At 41.1% G+C, this 19,571-nt stretch overlaps 1 protein-coding gene across 1 annotated transcript; it reads left to right on the forward strand.

The window, feature by feature from the left end:
* The first annotated feature begins 800 nt into the window (after positions 1-800).
* u2af1 (U2 small nuclear RNA auxiliary factor 1) lies at positions 801-8,387 on the forward strand. The gene is made up of 9 exons (XM_034109339.2): positions 801-910; positions 2,041-2,128; positions 2,382-2,448; positions 2,758-2,807; positions 3,152-3,250; positions 7,193-7,326; positions 7,771-7,863; positions 7,962-8,053; positions 8,105-8,387. Exons 1-9 carry the CDS (start codon positions 867-869, stop codon positions 8,176-8,178), a joined length of 741 nt encoding a protein of 246 aa, XP_033965230.1. The 5' UTR covers positions 801-866; the 3' UTR covers positions 8,179-8,387.
* Positions 8,388-19,571: the final 11,184 nt, after the last annotated feature.

Raw genomic sequence — 19,571 nt, forward strand, 5'->3', positions numbered from 1 at the left:
CTTCCCTCCCTGGAGATCACAAGGATGTATGTTATAACATCTTTATGAAATAATATCATTACATTTAAATATCCATAATATTGAAAGTTGTTGCTTTAATGAGCAGGTGGTATTGCACACTCACTTTTACTGTAAGTCCCTCAAGTTCTCAGCAACACCAATATATAAGGGTGCCACTTCCTTAAAAAGACCCCTACATTCAAAGGGATCTCGTAGCCTACCTTACCTTCTAATGCATATTTGTCACTGAACATATAATACATGACAACAAATTATTTAAGAGGTAAAATATTTAATGATTCTACAAATTCAACAAAAGAGGACTTTAAAGTGTGGAAAAAGCTTTTGTTTCGAAAAGCACTGTAGACACGGAAGTGAGTGAAATGACACATGTCCGGTGCGCGCGCTGGCCTTCAAAATAAAGGCCATCAGGTTTAAGTTTTGATTTCTAAACTAACTTATCAGTCGAGAAGTCTGTACAAAAAAGACAATCTGCATTATTATTTTTAAAATAATTGTATTTGACTAATTACTTAATAATAGTAAGGATAATGGTAAATCGATATTCTTCATGATGCAGTTTATAGTTAATGCATGTTATGCTTTTCTCAGCGAAACATATACCGATGAAGCCTAATTACTAGCTAGCTACCATAAATAAATCCAACGAATTGATAAACAAGATAAGATAACATTACAATGACCACGTGTAATGAATACACCTTTGCATATTTCAATAATTTGAACAAGTTTTGTGGGGAAAAAACACATTTTCTGCACAGTTATACGTGTGGAAACATTTACTCTGAAGGAGGAGGACGGAAGCCTTGACGCTGCTGCTGCTGGTTGAGCGCAGGCTAGCCAAGATGGCGGAATACTTGGCGTCCATTTTTGGGACAGAGAAAGATAAGTAAGTATTTATCTGTTATTTAGTCACTGTTAAGCAATGTGTTCAATAATCACTTCTTGCACCTGCTTTGACGACTAATAATGTATACAGCAGCGTTTGTAGACTCTAGCTGGACACGTTTCACCGGCTCTAACAACTAGCAGCTAGGCTAAATGCTAGCACGCTGGCTAGCGTTTGTAAAATACCGCGCCGCGACTGTTAGCCAACATCTGGCTTCTGCTGAGCCTATCTGGGATGGTTAGAATTAAACGATTACAACGAGTTTGTTTTTGTGAATACAAATCTCTTAACCAATACACTAACTACTCCCCTCTATTGGAGTTGGCTAATGATACTTAGGTACTTAAGGAAACTCATAAGAAGCCTTTGTTACAGTAGGTCATACCCGGATAGTCATTATCCAACATTAAACAAGCTTATCACAATTGTATCCAAATAACAAATTGCACCAAACGCCATAGCATTTAATTGCACAGTGTTCCTTTTTGTTTTTGGTTGCAGATATTACGCCAAATCACAAGTTACGTTAATGAATGGGTGCAAGTGTATCTCCCCCGCTTCACTATTCATTTCAGGATCTGTTTCTCCTAACAGATAGCTCTCCTTTAATCATATACGAAAGTTTAGAACAACTTAATGTAACCATGTCGGTCCAAAACAATATATTTTTTAATGTGTCCTGCACAAGATAGGACCTGTGCAACATTTCAAACTACATACACGCGTAAATTCAAACGTAGCCTACATCAGCAACCCACAGAATGAAAATATCGTATTTAATCATATTTTGGGTATTTTTATTTAAAATATGCATGTTTTCCTAGTTAAACTCAGCTAAAGAACTAGTCGGTTTTTATTACAAAGTAGCTTCACATATACGAGGACTAGGTGTTTGTATATGTGGTGCATACAAAGACACAGAAAGAAGAATACACACTGATAGACCTGAAACTAGCAGATTCATTGGTAAATATACAAGGGGCTGGTAGATTTGCTTTTCTTACCAGCTAAAAAACTCAAGGATAATCCCTTAACTGGCAGGTCAAATGTGATAATAGCAAACATGGAGGCAGGTTAAAGAGAATGCTTTTATGTTTACCTCATCTGTATTTATTGTGTCTTTCTCCCAGGGTCAACTGCTCGTTTTATTTTAAAATTGGTGCCTGCCGACATGGTGACCGCTGCTCCAGATTACACAATAAACCAACATTCAGCCAGGTAAGATTATTTATTAATTTTTATGATAAAAATGATACAGAGACCAGAGCAAACTTTTATTTCTCGTGTCTTGTGTATATAATAGGAGCTATAAGATTGTCTAAGTTTTAACTGTGACTCACATCTTATTTGTCAGTTTTCTATGCTGTGTTGACACATTTTGTGATCATTACTAGAAAATAAACACAACCGATTAATACCCAGCCCCTATCCAAACAAATTGTTCCAATCATTTTTATTTTTTCTGTTTCAGACAATTGCCCTCCTGAACATTTACAGGAACCCTCAGAACAGTGCCCAGTCTGCTGATGGCCTCACCTGTAAGTGTTTCTCTGAATTTTCAAGCCAATTCTTGAAAAGCAAGAGCATGTTTTTTATAAAGTGTTCACAACAATTGTTTCTTTCATCTTATCGATATTTTTATGATAAATAAAGTGAAAGAAAGGCCAACAGTCTTTGAGGGTTGTTCAGGTGGAAGTCCTATGATCCGACTTCATGCAGGCTTTTCATTGTTGCATGACAAATGTATTTGTTGAATCACTGGCATTGAAAAGAAAGGACATAATATATCTGTTTTGTTTGGTTTTCTTGTTTTTTTTTTTTTTAAATTCTCTTTTTATAACCACAAGGTGCCATCAGTGACATGGAGATGCAGGAGCACTATGATGAGTTTTTTGAGGTAAGTTCTGAATATTTTCCTCAAACCCCAACCACACCACTGTGTAGCTGATACATTCTCTTTGAGGAAATGATTCAACAAACCTTGTTTTTAAAATGGGTTACACCTTTTACAGTATGTTGTTAAAAAATACATACATCAAGTATCACATTATGGCGGCTGTACTATTTTTGCGTAAACAGACCCAACTATCTCTTTTATATATTACATTTGTAGCTGTCATAAGGTAGAAACAAAATAAGAATGATTCAACAATCATTCTATTACTTTTCTGGACTGAAAATCAACAATGTAACTACTACTCATGATCATCTATGTCATTGTTGTCTTTCTTAACCTTACAGGAGGTCTTCACAGAGATGGAGGAAAAGTATGGAGAGGTGGAGGAAATGAACGTGTGTGACAACCTCGGTGACCACCTAGTTGGAAATGTGTATGTCAAGGTGAGCATCGGTTCTAAAAACTACATATATTACCACTGCTTTAATACCAGTGATGCAAATTAGTCGCTTTTCGGCGCCTCCCGCTTTTTTAACGCTGATTTGGGTGACTTGTGTAATTCGTGGAGAACCGAAGAGTTTTCGTTTTGGGGGGGGGGGGGTCCGACTCACGGACTGACGGACAACTTCTCACTTCAAAACATAGACTTTACTTGGGCGGGCAGCTCACGTAAAGTCTATTAACGGCCGCCAAAGTATATTTTTGTATCCATCCGCGAGCACGACTAGTGGACAATGATCTCTCGCTCTACGCCTCCTGTACATGTTCGCTCTGATATCGTGTGAAGGGTCTGCTAACAAGCAACCAACAGAAGACAAACAGAGGAGTCACATCTTGTTGCACATCAGTCATGTGCAAATGCGGCGCACTTCTGCGCTGTAACCCCGCTGCGAGCCAGTGGCGGACTGGGACTAAAATTCAGCCCTGGAAACTAACCCAATCCGGCCACATGAAATGTCAAATGCTAGAAATCCGCTGTTTATTATTTAAATGTTTACGTCCGATTCGCTCCTTTTCCCTCTCTGTACACAGTTCCAGTTTGGGCATTGGTCTGTCATCAGATTTCATTTTTAGTTGCTGCTGTCTGTAGTGGAAGTTTAGTAAAACATTTTTTTTATGAAATACTCCAAATCTCCACCCTCCATAATTGCACTTGCTTCAGTTGCTTGCTACTTTTTAAGGGCGGTGATGACAGTTACAGTACGAACTGAAGTTGATGCGATTTGATTGGATTGTGAGGCATGACGTGAGCCTCATCTGATTGGTCAATCCCTCCATTTTTTTTCACCAAGGGAAGCCAATTTCGGCTAGCCTCCTCTCGCAACAGAGTGCAATCTACTGTTTCACCATAACATCTAGAGGGGCGCTGTTTCACTCTTTGTAAAATACTCAATGAGAGGGGGGAGCCGGCAGAATAATTACCGAAACTAAGTGTTTTTATTTATTTCTTAAAATTATAACTACAATCCAAAAAAACAGGGGAAGCCTGGCTTCCCTTGGCCTCCAGTAGAAAACGCCTCTGAGTTCAAGGGATAATTCTCACCCACCTCTTGCTCTTGCCCTGCACTTGTATGTGCCAGTTGAGCTGGTTCTTGTAGCAGCTGCTCTGTCCCTCATCATGAACGCAGGAGGCTGGCTGTATATCTGAACTCGCGCCCTCATCATTCTCTTCATCATCTTGCACTTGTTCTAAGCTGCTGCTGATAGTGCTTGTAGCAGCGCTGCTGCCAAAAAGGTCTGTCAATTTGCGACATTTATATGCTTCACCTGCGAGTGACTTCGCCTTTTTTTCTCTTGCCTTCTCGGCCCCACCTTTTTCTTTTCGTTTTCTTTGATTTGTATTAGGGCTGCACGATATTGAAAAAAACTGACATCGCGGTTTTTTGTTCCCCTGCAATATATATTGCGGTTTGTTTTTTTTACCCCAAAAGTCCTGGCGGGTACTTTACTTTTTTTTTCACGACACTGTCTCAGGGGATTTTAATATTTAAGAACCTATTAATGTGTTATACCAGATTAACGGGAATAATATCAGCTAACTGACGAAACAAACCATTTTTACCAAAACAAAACACAAGTCTCTCTCATAAGAAGCATCTAAATGACCCCTGAGCGAAAAATGCTAACGCACTTTGGCACAGAACTCAAGATAAAAGTACCCTTATTACTAGTTATCGTAGCTGCACATACAAGATATCCGATTAAAGCTGAGGTTCCACAGATTATTTAGGTATATAGTATCATCACTGAGTGATCTGAACTCGGACAGGGGAAGCACACACAGACATCACAACACGTACCTTTACGTAGCTTCTAGGGGAGATGTCTCACCGTAGCTGTCAATCTGATCAAAAGACGTGTTCATTAAAACGAGAAAAAACGCGGCTGAATCGGTTAATCCATAAATTGATAATGTATCTGTGGCTTTGAAGCAATTGTTTATAATCCATAATTCCATTTTTATGTAAAAATCGCAGAGCAAAAGTTAGCTGCTAATGGTAGCCACCAGAGTGGCTGCTGCTTCCGGTCTTGGCTATGCGGCAGTCCAGCGCAGTCTAACCAAGGATGTATAATAAGAACAGGTGTTCATACTGGGTTGTTTATTTAGTTTAAAAAAAATTATCCAACGAGTTACAGACCACTCTTTCCCCATGTAAGTCAATGGGAAAAAGTGTTTCTGGGCCCAGCAACCTAAAGGAAGTGTAGTACCGCCGTTTGGCCACAACGAATATTCTCATCAGACTCCGGCGCACTTCCTGGGGGCTTGAGTATAACACACACATATTACCAAATAAGGAGTGAGAGTGACGCGTAGCCAAAACTGGAAGCTGCATATACTCTGGTGGCTACCATTAGCAGCTAACTGTTGTGCTCCGATTTTTACATAAAAATGGAATTATGGATTATAAACAATTGCTTCAAAGCCACAAATACATTATCAACCTATGGATCAACCGATTCAGCCGCGTTTTTTCTCGTTTTAATGCCTTTGAACACGTCTTTTGATCAGATTGACAGCTACGGTGAGACGATCTCCCGTAAAAGCTCTGTAAAAGGTACGTGTTGTGATGTCTGTGTTTGCTTCCCCTGTTGCGAGATCGGATCGCTTAGATACTATACTTAAATAATCTGTGGAGTCTCAGCTTTAATCGGATATATTGTATGTGCAGTTTCGATAAGTAATAAGGGTATCTTTATTTTGAATTCTGTGCTAAAGTGCGTTAGCATTTTTTAAAAAATGAATAAAACCGCACGTCCCTGCGGTGTGAATATCGCGCATATCGCTGTTATCGCCATGACACGGTATATCGTTCAGCCCTAATTTGTATTCATGTTTTTTCATTCTCCCTGTCTGCCGCGGCGTCTAATCCCTTCGCTTCGTGTGGCCGGTGATTATTTGACAGATAAGAACCACACAACTGCATTAGCGGCTGCTGTCGCCCTCTGTCGGCCGTCAGCGCAACTTAAATGATGCCGTTAAACTATTTTTTTTTAAAGGGCCGGCCGTCAACGGCCCTTGACGACTGGCCGTTCTGTGGTTCTCCAGATTCTACAGATGGCCAGTCCGCCCCTGCTGCGAGCCCCTTTGATACCAACGCGGTTCCAGAGCAGGTTCGGAGCTAGAGCCTGATAAGCACCGGTGACGTCATGACGCAGCAGCACCAGTCGGTTGCGTAAAGCAGTTAGTAAAGCAGTAGAAACAGTTTCGCAAGCAAAGATGTAGAAAAACGGAAGCCCTTAAAGTCAACATCTGTCTCCTCTTGATCTGTGTATATTATAAAGAATAGCCAGTTAATTGAAGCATTATACAGTTCTGTTTTATATGAGTGTTGAGAGCTGTATCCATAAATCTCTTAATTATGCCCTCAAAGTGCAGCAGATTGATGCATTTAACTTCAATTTAAAGAAAAACAAATCTTCCCGGGGGAGCATGCCCCCGGACCCCCCTAGAGGAAGTGAATGCCCCCATAAATAAACAGGTTCATATGGATAGGATACTAGATAAGTTTGCACACTCATTATATATAATGATAATATATATGTTTCATTGCGGAGGACCCCCTGTTTTGTGTCCCCCCCACTTCTTAAACCAAAGGTACACCCTTGATAATATCTACCTGTAAATAATAATAAAAACCCTTAATTTATAACTTAACATCTTTGTCTCCTATTGATCTGAGTATATTATAAAGAATAGCCAGTTATTTTAAGCATTATAGCAAAGGCCTTTGTCAGATGGTATATTACGCTGTTTTTTTTCTGCTTTGAATAGTTCTCTCTTTTTTCACCATACCTGTGTTTGCATCACTGAATACCAAGGTCGTTAGCTTAGAAACAGAGACTGAGTTCTATCATCAACTACTCTCCGTCTGTCTCCTCTGTAGTTCCGTTATGAAGAGGATGCGGAGAAGGCTGTGATAGACCTGAATAATCGGTGGTTTAATGGACAGCCCATCCATGCTGAGCTGTCTCCCGTAACAGACTTCAGAGAAGCGTGTTGTCGCCAATACGAGATGGGGTGAGTGCTATGTCATTGCATGTATCCTATTTAATGATTAACCAATATCAAGCATTCATACCTCATGGTTACCATTTTGATTATTTTACATCACAACAAGGAAGTAGGTGTCAGCTGCAGAATACCACTTTAAACATAATGTCTGGTCACTACTATATCCCTGAACCCACTTCCTGTTAACTTGCTTCTCATTTTTATATGTACCAAGTGTGTCAACATTTATCTTGTTTTAACTATAAACTGAAACATAATCTCTCAGGTATCCCCTTATACAATTCACATCACATTTGTTATATTAAATAGGCTCTCTTGACATTCAGTGCAGCAGCTCGTCTTTCTGAAACAATTTCAAACAGATAACGTTATGTAGCAAATATTCTTAACATGATTTTATCTTCTTATACCTTACTGATATTTCCGCTACCCGTTGCCTTCTCTCCACAGGGAATGTACTCGTGGTGGCTTCTGTAACTTCATGCATCTGAAGCCCATCTCACGGGAACTCAGGAGGGAGCTCTATGGTCGTCGGAGGAAGGGGTACGAACACATCCAGTATTACATTGAGGCATTAAGTAAAAATGCATGCATAGTTGTTTGTGTGGCATTTTATAATAACTACTCCTTCTCTACCACAGCCGCCATAGGTCCCGGTCTCAATCGAGAGAGAGGCGATCTCGCTCAAGGGACAGAGGTCGAGGAGGAGGAGGAGGAGGAGGTGGTGGAGGAGGTGGTGGAGGAGGAGGAGGAGGAGGAGGAGGAGGTGGTGGTGGTGGTGGAGGAGGTGGAGGAGGAGGTGGCCGTGACCGTGAGAGACGTCGCTCTAGAGACAGAGAGCGCTCAGGACGATTCTGAAGCAGCACCTGTGACTACTTGTCCCTCCCTCCCTCCCTCCCTCCCTGTATCCACCCCCGGTCTTTTTTTAAGTTTGTACCCATCCAGAACTATTCTAGGACTTATTAAAAGGTACCAGATTTTGAAGCTGTGACAGCATTGATGAACATGTTTTTTTCTTGATTTCTGAAAATGACTTTCACTTCCATTAAATTTAACATTTTTACTGATTATGACTGATTTGTGAATTGTACGTGTTATTGGATTGCATAAATGGTTTTCTAAAGCACCAGCTGCTCCAGATGGGATGCAGTACTAAATGTACACAATGACTATAATTGAAAGTAAATTGAATAAACTTGTTACATTGCTAATGGGTCACAATTTCAACACCATATTAACTTCATCTGAAACACTTACAAGTTGATCATCCTGGACTTGAGCCTTACAGTCTCTTTAAAAAAAAAAAGGAAGCAAAACATTTATTTGTGTGGGTCTTTTGAAAAACGGCAGACTTTCAGCCTTATACGATCAACCATGATGTTTAAAAACGAGTTTAGCATATCGTTAACTTGCACAGATCAATCATACATCGTCTCGGCAGCCAGTTTTTGATGTACTTTCTTGCCAAAGGTGCAGCGTTGGTTTTACATTTGTCCTTGAATGCAAATTAGTCGCTTTTCGTCGCCTCCCGCATTTTTAATGATTTGGGTGAAAAACAGTGCTAAATGTATAGTATTGGTATGTATCGTTAATTAATAGACCATTCTGAAGGGTTGTCTATTCAAATAGAAAAAACAATTGTAAGTGGCACGTGTATAACATGTATTTGCAGGTTCTTTAACACGCTCCTACAGATTTAATCCAATCGAATTTGGTCACTCGGCCTGCCTTCTTACGACAGTAAGTATAACGAGTTATTAAAAGTGTTCTATTACATGGAACACCCGTTGAAACACTCGCCATTAAACACAAAGTGGTTATTATCAGGGTTGAGTACCTGGCTGGAGTGAGATTTTGATATCATGGGTTTAATTTACACATGCACACTAAATTACTGCTATCGTGTCAGTAGCGGGACCTTAGCATTTATATAGGATATATATACAAATACACAATATTGGACACAGACTATAAAGGAGACAAAGTTGCATTCACTAATGAAAGTCAAACAAACACATGTTTGTTTCCACTGTTTTATTGTGTGCATAGGCCTGTCGCGATAAGCAATGTATCTGCTTGAGCAGCTGTCAACTCAACATTGTAAATAACCAACCAAAAACGATCGCCAGTTCATCTTGTTTTTGGCATGAGAATAGTTTGGGCAGCGTGAGAGCATGATATTGAGAGTGAAAGCGTGTGTCACACGCCAGATGCGAGATGTGAGAGATGGCCCTTTATTATAGAGACATCTCCAATATGCTCCAAATTCCTTGTGTTTAGTTCCAGAGTTGAAGGATTTTACAAGTTAATATTGAGTCATAGTCACAGCGACACCTACTGGGAACAATAAATCAGCCTTATGTGACAAACATCATCCCATTTATATTTGCATGTTTAATGTCTGCACTTGAAAGAGCAACATACTGTTTGTTTTGTGCGTGTTCTCTAGCTTTACATTGGAAGAGCTCCAAGGCCCTTTCTCATTTAATCAAATCCCCCTCCTCGACTCCTCTGTCCTCCGGTAGTGACCCGGAAATGAATTTTAGCGCGCCATGTTGAAGGACATCCCATTTCTCTAAATGCACGTCGAGTGTCACTACCCGATCCGTCACCCTACCCGATCGGTTCTGCGCATGTGCGAGATGGTCCGGAAGTCCGGACGGCAACCCAAGATGGACACTTGACACAGTGGCTTTTAGCAAAGCTCAAAAAGAAAAACCGAGAGAGATGAGTTATTGTTATTACAACGTGACTTCACTATTATTTAACAACTCTTTTTATTGGGTTCTTTTATTTGGGGTTAAGTACATTGTCAGAATAAGTGAGAAATAGACTAACTTCTGTTAGACAGCTATCATACTGAATACATATTTACTGTGAATGTATGCAAAAATGTATGGCATATGGCTGTCTAACAGAAGTTAAATTCATTCCTCACTTATTCTGACAATGTACTTAACCCCAAATAAAAGAACCCAATAAAAAGAGTTGTTAAATAATAGTGAAGTCACGTTGTAATAACAATAACTCATCTCTCTCGAGTTTTCTTTTTGAGCTTTGCTAAAAGCCACTGTGTCAAGTGTCCATCTGGTGTTGCCGTCCGGAGTTGTCCAACATGGCGGACCCTCTCGCACATGCGCAGAACCGATCGGGCAGGGTGACGCATAGACATATAAGAGGCTTCTCAATACTCAAATTTCCCCTCCTCGACTCCTCGACTCCTCGGTCCTCCGGTAGTGACCCGGAAATGAATTTCAGCGCGCCATTTTGAAGGACGTCTCATTTCTCTAAATGCACACCGAGGACCGAGGATCGAGCGTCGAGGAGGCTCTCTGGAGGAGCTATAACCGAGGATACACTGATGGTTCCTCCACGGCTCCTCCGCGGATGCATTTCCGGGAACGGTGGAGGCGTGACGCACGGCCGGACTTATCTCAGCCAATGACAGCTCTGCATGCATCCCCTGGATATTATTTTAGAAACTGCTCTCATCGCAACGCGATGTTTACAGTGAGAACAGCTGTGAGGCCCTGCAGAAAGCAGAGCAGTGTGTAAAATAAATATCACTCAGTATAACAGACCTACTCTCTTTATTTGCTTTAGTTTAGTAGATATATACAAACAAAGAGTCGATATTTTTCTAAAACCATTTAGTGCTTCACATAATAAAATACACAACGGCTGTAGCCTGATTATGCTTTAGGAGCTGTAGGTGTGTGTGGTACAGTGTGTGTGTGTGTGTGTGTGTGTGTGTGTGTGTGTGTGTGTGTGTGTGTGTGTGTGTGTGTGTGTGTGTGTGTGTGTGTGTGTGTGTGTGTGTGTGTGTGTGTGTGTGTGTGGTACAGTGTGTAGGTGTGTCCTGTACAGTGTGTAGGTGTGTGTGTGGTACAGTGTGTGCGCAGATGCGGCGGACAGACAGGTCTTAGTTGGTTTGGTGTCCTCTGCTTACTTTTAATACTTGCAAATACAACTTTTGGCCCGTAATTTCAATTCCCCATTTCAGCGACCAGAGAGAGGGGGGGGATATATCCAGTCTCTGATTGTGTTACGTTATTATGAGAGTGCTCTCATACTTTAAATTGCATATATTTATATAAATATATTTGTGTGTGTGTGTCCGCATCTGTAGCCTGTTATTGTCTCATTATACCGCACTCTCAATTAATTCAAGGTAAATATGTGGGGGAACAATGTTCAGCTGATCTAACAGAGATTATAAAATATGACAAAACACTCGACAGCTGATGCAGCTGTTGCCACGTAATAATGAACGGACGTCGCTTTAATATGACCGCTCAGAGGAGAGGAGTTCTCATTTCTTTAAACGTCTGCTGCTTCCCCTCCTCTCTCCTCGGTTCCCCTCCTCGGTCCTCCGCTCGCATCTCCTGTGGGCGGGACTAAGTCTCGAGGAGGGGAGTCGAGGAGGGGAGTCGAGGAGGGGAAATTTGAGTATTGAGAAGCCTCTATAAAGAGTAGACGCCGCATCGACCGCTGCTGCCTATTGGCGCTGACGAGCCGTGGGGCCGCCATCTTGGACCGGTCACCCGCTCCACTCAGTGTAATCTGTCTGGCAGGCGCAATGAAGTGTCAGCGCATTTTATCAATCATAACTCGCTGAATACAAAACTGATTTTCACGGGGGGGGGTTTTCTGCAAACGTCATATATGTAGGCATGATACCGGACACATGATTCGGCGTATTTTAATATTCATAGTAGGCTTAACAGCAATAGAATATTCTGGTATTTGATAGCCTATGTTATGTATGATAGGTATTTTGCAAAAGACACACGATATATAATATATACACACACACACATAAAAAAACACTAATGGTCTATATATGATAGAGAAGCATATTGTGTAGGCCTATACTCAGCTATTTTAATAAGTTGAAAAATGAAGAAACAATAATACATTATACATAGACAGAAGTTATATATCAGTAAAAATGAATATCTATGTCATAAAAAATGAAAATGTACTTCTACATCTATATAAAAAATGTAAATGTTCAAGTTAAACACAAGAACATGACACCACCCCGCCCAAACCATATTTACACAAAGTTGCTCATGACACCCGAATGCCCCGTGCATGCGGCTCCTCCAAAGCATGACTGAGAACCTCTTTCTCATATCTTTGTCTTTGGGAAACCATCAAAATAAAAACGGGAGATTTGAGAGTCAACACAAAAACATTTTAAGAAGGAGGTCAAGCTTATTTTCTTCCTTCTTCTTCCTAGATAGATTAGATTAGATTTTAGATTTAGATTAGGACCCTTTGTGTTTCAGGTGACAAAGACTTCGTCAGGTAATATGCAATGGGAGCCTTCCAATGTCCGTGTAGGCCAACCACCATGAACACAAGAGCCTCAGTAGCAGCATCGGTCTCATTGTTTCCATCACCCATGTCTACAAAAGCAGACATTGACTGGTTATGTGGATTATATTGCACATGTTTTCTGATGGCCATGTCATCCAACATGAGTGAAACACATCCATATTTAGCCTGGTCGTCCTGGCATCTTCTCTCCAGCATATCCAGCATCATCTTGTTCAGGCCAGGCTTGCCATCCACCGAAAACAGCCACCTGTAAAAAAATTGAGAAGTAGCTATTTAACGTACTTGCAACCGTAATTTCCAAAAATGAAATTGAACAACATTAAGACTACCTTTTTGTTGTAGTCTCTCTGAGGTATTTGTATGCCTTTGGACCATGTAGATGGAGTGTGAGGGCACATTCTCTGTGGTCCTTGGAGTACTCATGGCCCTGCTTTGCCTTCAAGTCTATTTGAAGATCTGAAATTGTATGAGAAAAAATTAATAAGTCCCCTTCATATAATAACAAAGGAGTTTAATAAAGAGTGTAAGAGTAAGATGTACATGAATCTCAAAGTGCTACTTTCATCTTCCCTGAGTAGAAATCAAGCCTCTTTGAGTTCTTCATTAATGAGGTTCTTTTCCCTCAAATCCCCCAAAAGACTCCTCACTGTGGTCTCTGCCCTCTTTTCTCTAGCCATGGCATTCTTCCTCTCTCGCTCGAGACTCTCCACTCTTGCTAAAGCTTCATTGAGTCTGGCCTTAAGAGCAGTAGGAGAAGCAGGCGAGACATCGCTATGATCCCAGTAGAAAGAGGGATGAACATGGTTTGAGTGATGTTTCACTTCACACACAACACTTTGACACAACTAGAGTATGGCCCACATTCTTTCTTATAGTCATCACCTGTCAAAGCCACTGCCAGCATCATGTGTGTGTGTGTGTGTGTGTGTGTGTGTGTGTGTGTGTGTGTGTGTGTGTGTGTGTGTGTGTGTGTGTGTGTGTGTGTGTGTGTGTGTGTGTGTGTGTGTGTGTGTGTGCGTGTGGTACAGTGTGTAGGTGTGTGTGGTACAGTGTGTGCGTAGATGCAGCGGACAGACAGGTCTGTTGGTTTGGTGTCCTCTGCTTACTTTTAATACTTGTAAATACAACTTTTGGCCCGTAATTTATTTTCCTCATTGTAGCGACCAAAGGGGAGAGGGGGGGGGGGGGGATATATCCAGTCTCTGATAGTGTTACGAGTTATGAGTGCTCTGTTTGATTCTGAAATTGTATTTATTTCTATAAATATATACACATATATATGTGTGTGTGCGTGTCCGCATCTGTAGCCTGTTATTGTCTCATTATACCGCACTGTGAATGAATCAAAGTAAATATATAAGTCATCATGAACACATCTGTCCATCAGACAGAGGCTGCTGTGCCTTCTGTCATCATTAATGGACGTCTCTTTAAAATGACCGCTCAGAGGAGAGGAGTTCTCATTTCTCTAACCACCTGCTGCTTCCCCTCCTCTCTCCTCGGTTCCCCTCCTCGGCTCCTCCGCTCGCATCTCCTGTGGGCGGGACTAAGTATCGAGGATAGGAGTCGAGGAGGGGAGTTCGAGAAATGAGAAAGGGCCCAAGATTTGCCAAACATGTATTTCAGCGGTAGGTTTGAGTTATTTATGTAGCCTAATGTTTTTTAATTCAAGTGGGTTTGCAATGGGAGCAGCAGCGTCAGGATGCAAGTGTTGGCCGGACATGGAGATAGGCAGAGGCGGGGCTGATCCGAGAGGAGGGTTGGGTTGCGGTCGGATAGTTTAAAAATCAGCTCCTAAATTCTAACCCTATCTCCTATTCTATGGGATTAGTTTTGTATCATAAAGATAAAGCAAGACTTTCTCAGAATAAAGCAAAACTATGAGTTTAAAATAAAAAAACTAAGTCAATCAAAATAAAATAAATTTCAAAAATAAAACTATAAATTGCAAACAAATCATTTGTGTAATCATGTAAACTATAAGTATTTTTTCTTTGTTTTAACATAGGTTTTTGTTTGCAGTTCTTGTTTCTTCTTTCTCAATGATCAGACTTTTGCTCTCGCTGCTCTCTCTCGTTTGCGCTCTATGGAGTCAGATTTGGGTCAATATTCTAGCGCGCAAAACAAGCTACTCACGAGCGGAAAATGTGCTTTTACACGCGCATAAAATGACCCTCGCGCGCAGATTAAACCCCCGCGAGCGGCTATGCGCTCACGAGAGAGACAGCCCTCTTGCTCCCTCGCAGGAGTGTCAGCCTCACTCGCTCGCGGAGTCTGTCTACGCGCGCGTGAAAAGTTTCTGGCACTTTGGGGCGGAGCCACTGGACTTTGATTGACAGCTGCAAGGAAGCCCGGAGTTGCCAGGTTTTATAAATGCCTGAACTACCAAGAGCCGAGGAGTGACAGCTGCAAGATCAATTGGACCAGATTGAATGGTAAATGTGTCCATAAAAAACTATTATATTCGTAAAGTGTACAGCTAATATATATATGTGACCTGCTCCATCGAAATCAGTCGCATTGACCCGAAGACACATTTTGAGTTGTATACACGGTTGGAAAGAGGATATTCCTAGCTTTCTAATGATATCAGGATTGTTTTTGTACTCCAAATATTAAGCGAAATATGTCACATTATATAATGACTGTCACAGAGTCCTCATTTTGAGAAAAAGGCCTTTAAAGTTTCCTCTTCTCTGGAATCCATCGATCTGATTGATTATTAGTGGAGCAAATGATCAAAATACTACGGAGGGAAGATATTTTCGTTTGGAGGGGAAGCTCGCGAGTGTGTGTGTATACGTGTGTGCGTGTGTGTGTTTGTGTATTTTTGCGTTTGTGTGTATTGTGTTTGTTTCCCGGGGAAAACCCTCACGAGAAACACCGGCTGTTGTTGTGCCTGCTGTGGCGTTACATTACTCCGTTCTCCGCTTGTAATTATGCCGTTACAAGCTTCAAAGTTATATTTATCATATGAATTTGCCGAAACAAGTTTAATATTCTGAAAGCCAAGACTCTGTTTAATTTAAATCAGATGAAAACAAACTGTAACGGATCCTGCCGTGTTATCTATGATCACTATACTCTTACGTTCATAATGTCAGCCGGAGGGAGGGGGGGCGGCGCTGCTGGAAGAGCAGAGTGCGAGTGAGAGGTGCCTGTCTTCGTCCCTTCACAAGCTTCAAAAATGTACTTATCGTGTGATTTTGGAAATAAAAGTTTCATATTCTGAAAGCCAAGACTTGGTTTGTTTAAAATCAAACAAAACACCCGAACCCTGAAAAAATAGTTTTTTACGTAAATCCACGTTTATTCTGAAATGAGCCGTTGCGACTTCCGACTGATTTCGATAGAGCGGGTCACATATATATATATTAATTAATTTTATATGAAACAATATATTTTTGAGTGGGCTGTATCTGTCGAAAACTGCTAGCTACTGTCTGCTGTATGCACCTCCCTTACGAAATGAACTATAGTATTACTATAGTATATTATAAGAGTTGTATAGTGTCCGATAGTAAGTTTGTAGAGTTCTGTAGTATTTTTCACCAGCTATTGTATTACTATAGTTTTTTCTGTAGTGCCATTTTATTAGCTATAGTAGCCCTATAATATTTCAATAGTAATACTCTGTATCTAGATCTTTGTAGTATTCCTATATTTTTTTAAATAGTATAACTATAGTATAATTAATGCTGTCAAAATTATCGCGTTAACGGCGGTAATTAATTTTTTGAATTAATTGCATTAAAATATTTAATGCATGTGCCCGCCCCATACATCCCACCAGTGGCAGCGCCAGGGTATGGCTGGGGTAGGCTACACCCATACCAAGAAATGGCTTAGCCCCACCATGAAAAATGATGTTAAAGTAAGCTAAATAAAGTCCGCCAACTCGTGCGGAGTAAATTGCACAGACAGCAGTTAGTAAGATTGATTTCAGTAGCCACTTGTCTGGAAATACCGAAGACCAGAAACGGTTTTGAAAACTTTTGTCACGTAGTGATCGTCTTCTCAATAGAACATCTTTGATAATGTCTTCTGGCCAATCAGAATCAAGATAACGGCGTGGTGTGGTTGCAGGAAGTCCCGACGGAGAATACTTTTGCTGTAGGTTATGTGCGTAATCTGAAATGCGTACCGTCACTTGTGTCACAAAGCGTATTTGCGTACCGACGTACTTGTGAAGCTTTTCCAGAAGGCAGTTAGATCACCGGACGACAGAGTCGGTCTCCGTGTGCACAAACAGGGCTGCTGTTAACGTCGGTCTGTACAACGGAATTGTGCCAAAACTACGCCAACCGGCTGCGGAGGGAGACTCCCCCCCTTCACTGGAGAACTGCGCTAAAACAGCTGATCACAACGTTCACACTCTGTGGTCACGAAGTACTCCACTAGCCACCCCCCCCCCCCGTCGACTTTCCTGAAGTACTCCCCCGTTGATAAAAATCAACACGTAATGAATTAAGTCCCCACGGTTTGATGATTGATAGGTGTGTGGGCTGTCTTTCATTTTGACACGCAGAATTTTTTTATAATAAACATAGATACTGTATGTTAAATGGATATATCCGCCTTCTTTCATTTATCTTTCCATTCCCACAACAATATACATAAAGAAGTGGCATATTTGGACATAGTTCGAATGGTGATTAATCATGATTAATTAATTTTTAAGCTGTGATTAATCTGATTACAAATTTTAATCGTTTGACAGCCCTAAGTATAATATAGTGTTTCTGTGGTTGTTTTTTAAACACACTATAGAACACTCCTAATAGCATGATATTGTCATAATGAATGCATATTATTACTATAGTGTTTGTAAAAGTATTGCACTCCTATAATTAATGTCATTTTTTTTATATCAAATGAATTGAGATGTATATATATATAAAAAACTATTATATTCGTAAAGTGTACTTTACGAATATAATAGTTTTTTATGGACAACTTTACCATTCAATCTGGTCCAATTGATCTTGCAGCTGTCACTCCTCGGCTCTTGGTAGTTCAGGCATTTATCAAACCTGCCAACTCCGGGCTTCCTTGCAGCTGTCAATCAAAGTCCAGTGGCTCCGCCCCAAAGTGCCAGAAACTTTTCACGCGCGCGTAGACAGACTCTGCGAGCGAGTGAGGCTGACACTCCCGCGAGGGAGCAAGAGGGCTGTCTCTCTCGTGAGCGCATAGCCGCTCGCGGGGGTTTAATCTGCACGCGAGGGTCATTTTATGCGCGTGTAAAAGCACATTTTCCGCTCGTGAGTAGCTTGTTTTACGCGCTAGAATATTGACCCAAATCTGACTCTATAGCGCTCCCTCATTTTTTGTTTGAGATTTTGACAATATGGTCTAGCTGCGGCCGCGGACAGTACACAACGGTACACGACGGTACACCACACGCCCACCTGACACGACACTACGGTGGCTGAGAGGCATGGCAGATGAAAAGCAAATTGACGACACTACACGACACGCCCCCTACTACGCCGCCTACGGTGGCTGAGAGACCGTACATGGCATGTTATTGTAGCATTTTAAGCAACTATTAGGCAAATAAATTAATAACCTATCCGTTTGAGAACCCCTTGGAACCCCTTATCCCATTTTGATGGTTGACATCTCATTTGAACAGTGAAAGCCAGAATGACAGCAGGGGTGAATTTCATTTTATAATTTTGCAATAAGTCAAAGATATGTTTACTGTATATTATAAAAATGCTTGTCATGTAGGCATACTGGAGGTACCGTTCTAATGATGTATTAATAATAAGATATATATAGCGCCTTTCATGAGACCCAAGGTCGCTTTAAAAAGAAGAACAAAACAACAAATAGATTTGGGGCCAAAGGCCTTGGCAGACAGATGAGACTTGACATTTATTGAACAGAACATCATATGGAAAATCAGAGCTGTTCAACTTAAAAAAATATTGACTTGCAGGAGTTTAAAGCCTATTTAAAAACTCCTCGGAATCTTTCACAAGTCCTTCAGCCTTTGGTGCGCTTCCTCACTCATGTTCCTGGCGAGGTCATGAGAACAAAGTTCCATCTCACTGATAAGACAAGATGGTATAAAGAAGTCATATGTAATATTATAAAATCACATGCATCAGGGGTTGTACACTTGAATGTGTCCATTCACTAACCGACTCTTTAGGAAGGAAGCTGTAAGGCTTCTTGTTATAGGAGTGGTCCTCATCAGTGTCCAGGGGCATCAGACATTCAACCATTATTTTGACAGTGCTTTACATGCACGGTTTAACTCCTCCAAAAATGATCCAGGCTCGATTCAGAATGACACAATACCACACAAAACAAATGTTGCATGTACCATAAGTTCTATGTAGTATGTGTTTTAGGAGTAGTAACCCTTTCTGAAACAGGCACACAGGGTCATAGATACGTTGAGCGATACACTGACCATGGTGCTGCTTGCATGCGTCCTTTTACGACTGATCCTGAATGTAGGTGGGACATTGTCGCTAATGCCCCGGCCACACGAGGACGAAAACGGTCGTTTGCGTTACTGTTTAGTGTCATATAGACCGTTCGGCCACACGAGGACGACCGAATACGGCACTAAACGACTGCGGAAACGATAACAAGTCCCAAGGTGGATAGAACGGCATACGCAACGCTCTGGGAGGTCCAATGGCTCCGTGTGTACGCCCTATACGATCATTTTCTGATAATGATGAGGCAATAGCCCCGCCTCTCCCCACCTCTGCTGCTCACCACCGCGTCAAAGTAAACTGCACACTGAATTCAGATTATTTATCTTTCTCTCGATATGGACATAAACGCGAGTGAAGTCTAATCTGACAGGACGGAGACACCTCTCAAACTACCTAAACTAGTTATAAATATGTTTATTTTTACTGTCGGCCGGGTCACTCATTACT

Source organism: Pseudochaenichthys georgianus, chromosome 21, assembly GCF_902827115.2.
Source record: "Pseudochaenichthys georgianus chromosome 21, fPseGeo1.2, whole genome shotgun sequence".
Classification (NCBI taxonomy): domain Eukaryota; kingdom Metazoa; phylum Chordata; class Actinopteri; order Perciformes; family Channichthyidae; genus Pseudochaenichthys; species Pseudochaenichthys georgianus.

Coding starts and splice junctions, on each gene's coding strand:
- u2af1 (XM_034109339.2), top strand. CDS start 867: ATGGCGGAATACTTGGCGTCCATTTTTGGGACAGAGAAAGATAA. Junction 3,251..7,192: donor TTGGAAATGTGTATGTCAAG/GTGAGCATCGGT, acceptor TCTCCTCTGTAG/TTCCGTTATGAAGAGGATGC. Junction 7,327..7,770: donor TGTCGCCAATACGAGATGGG/GTGAGTGCTATG, acceptor TTCTCTCCACAG/GGAATGTACTCGTGGTGGCT.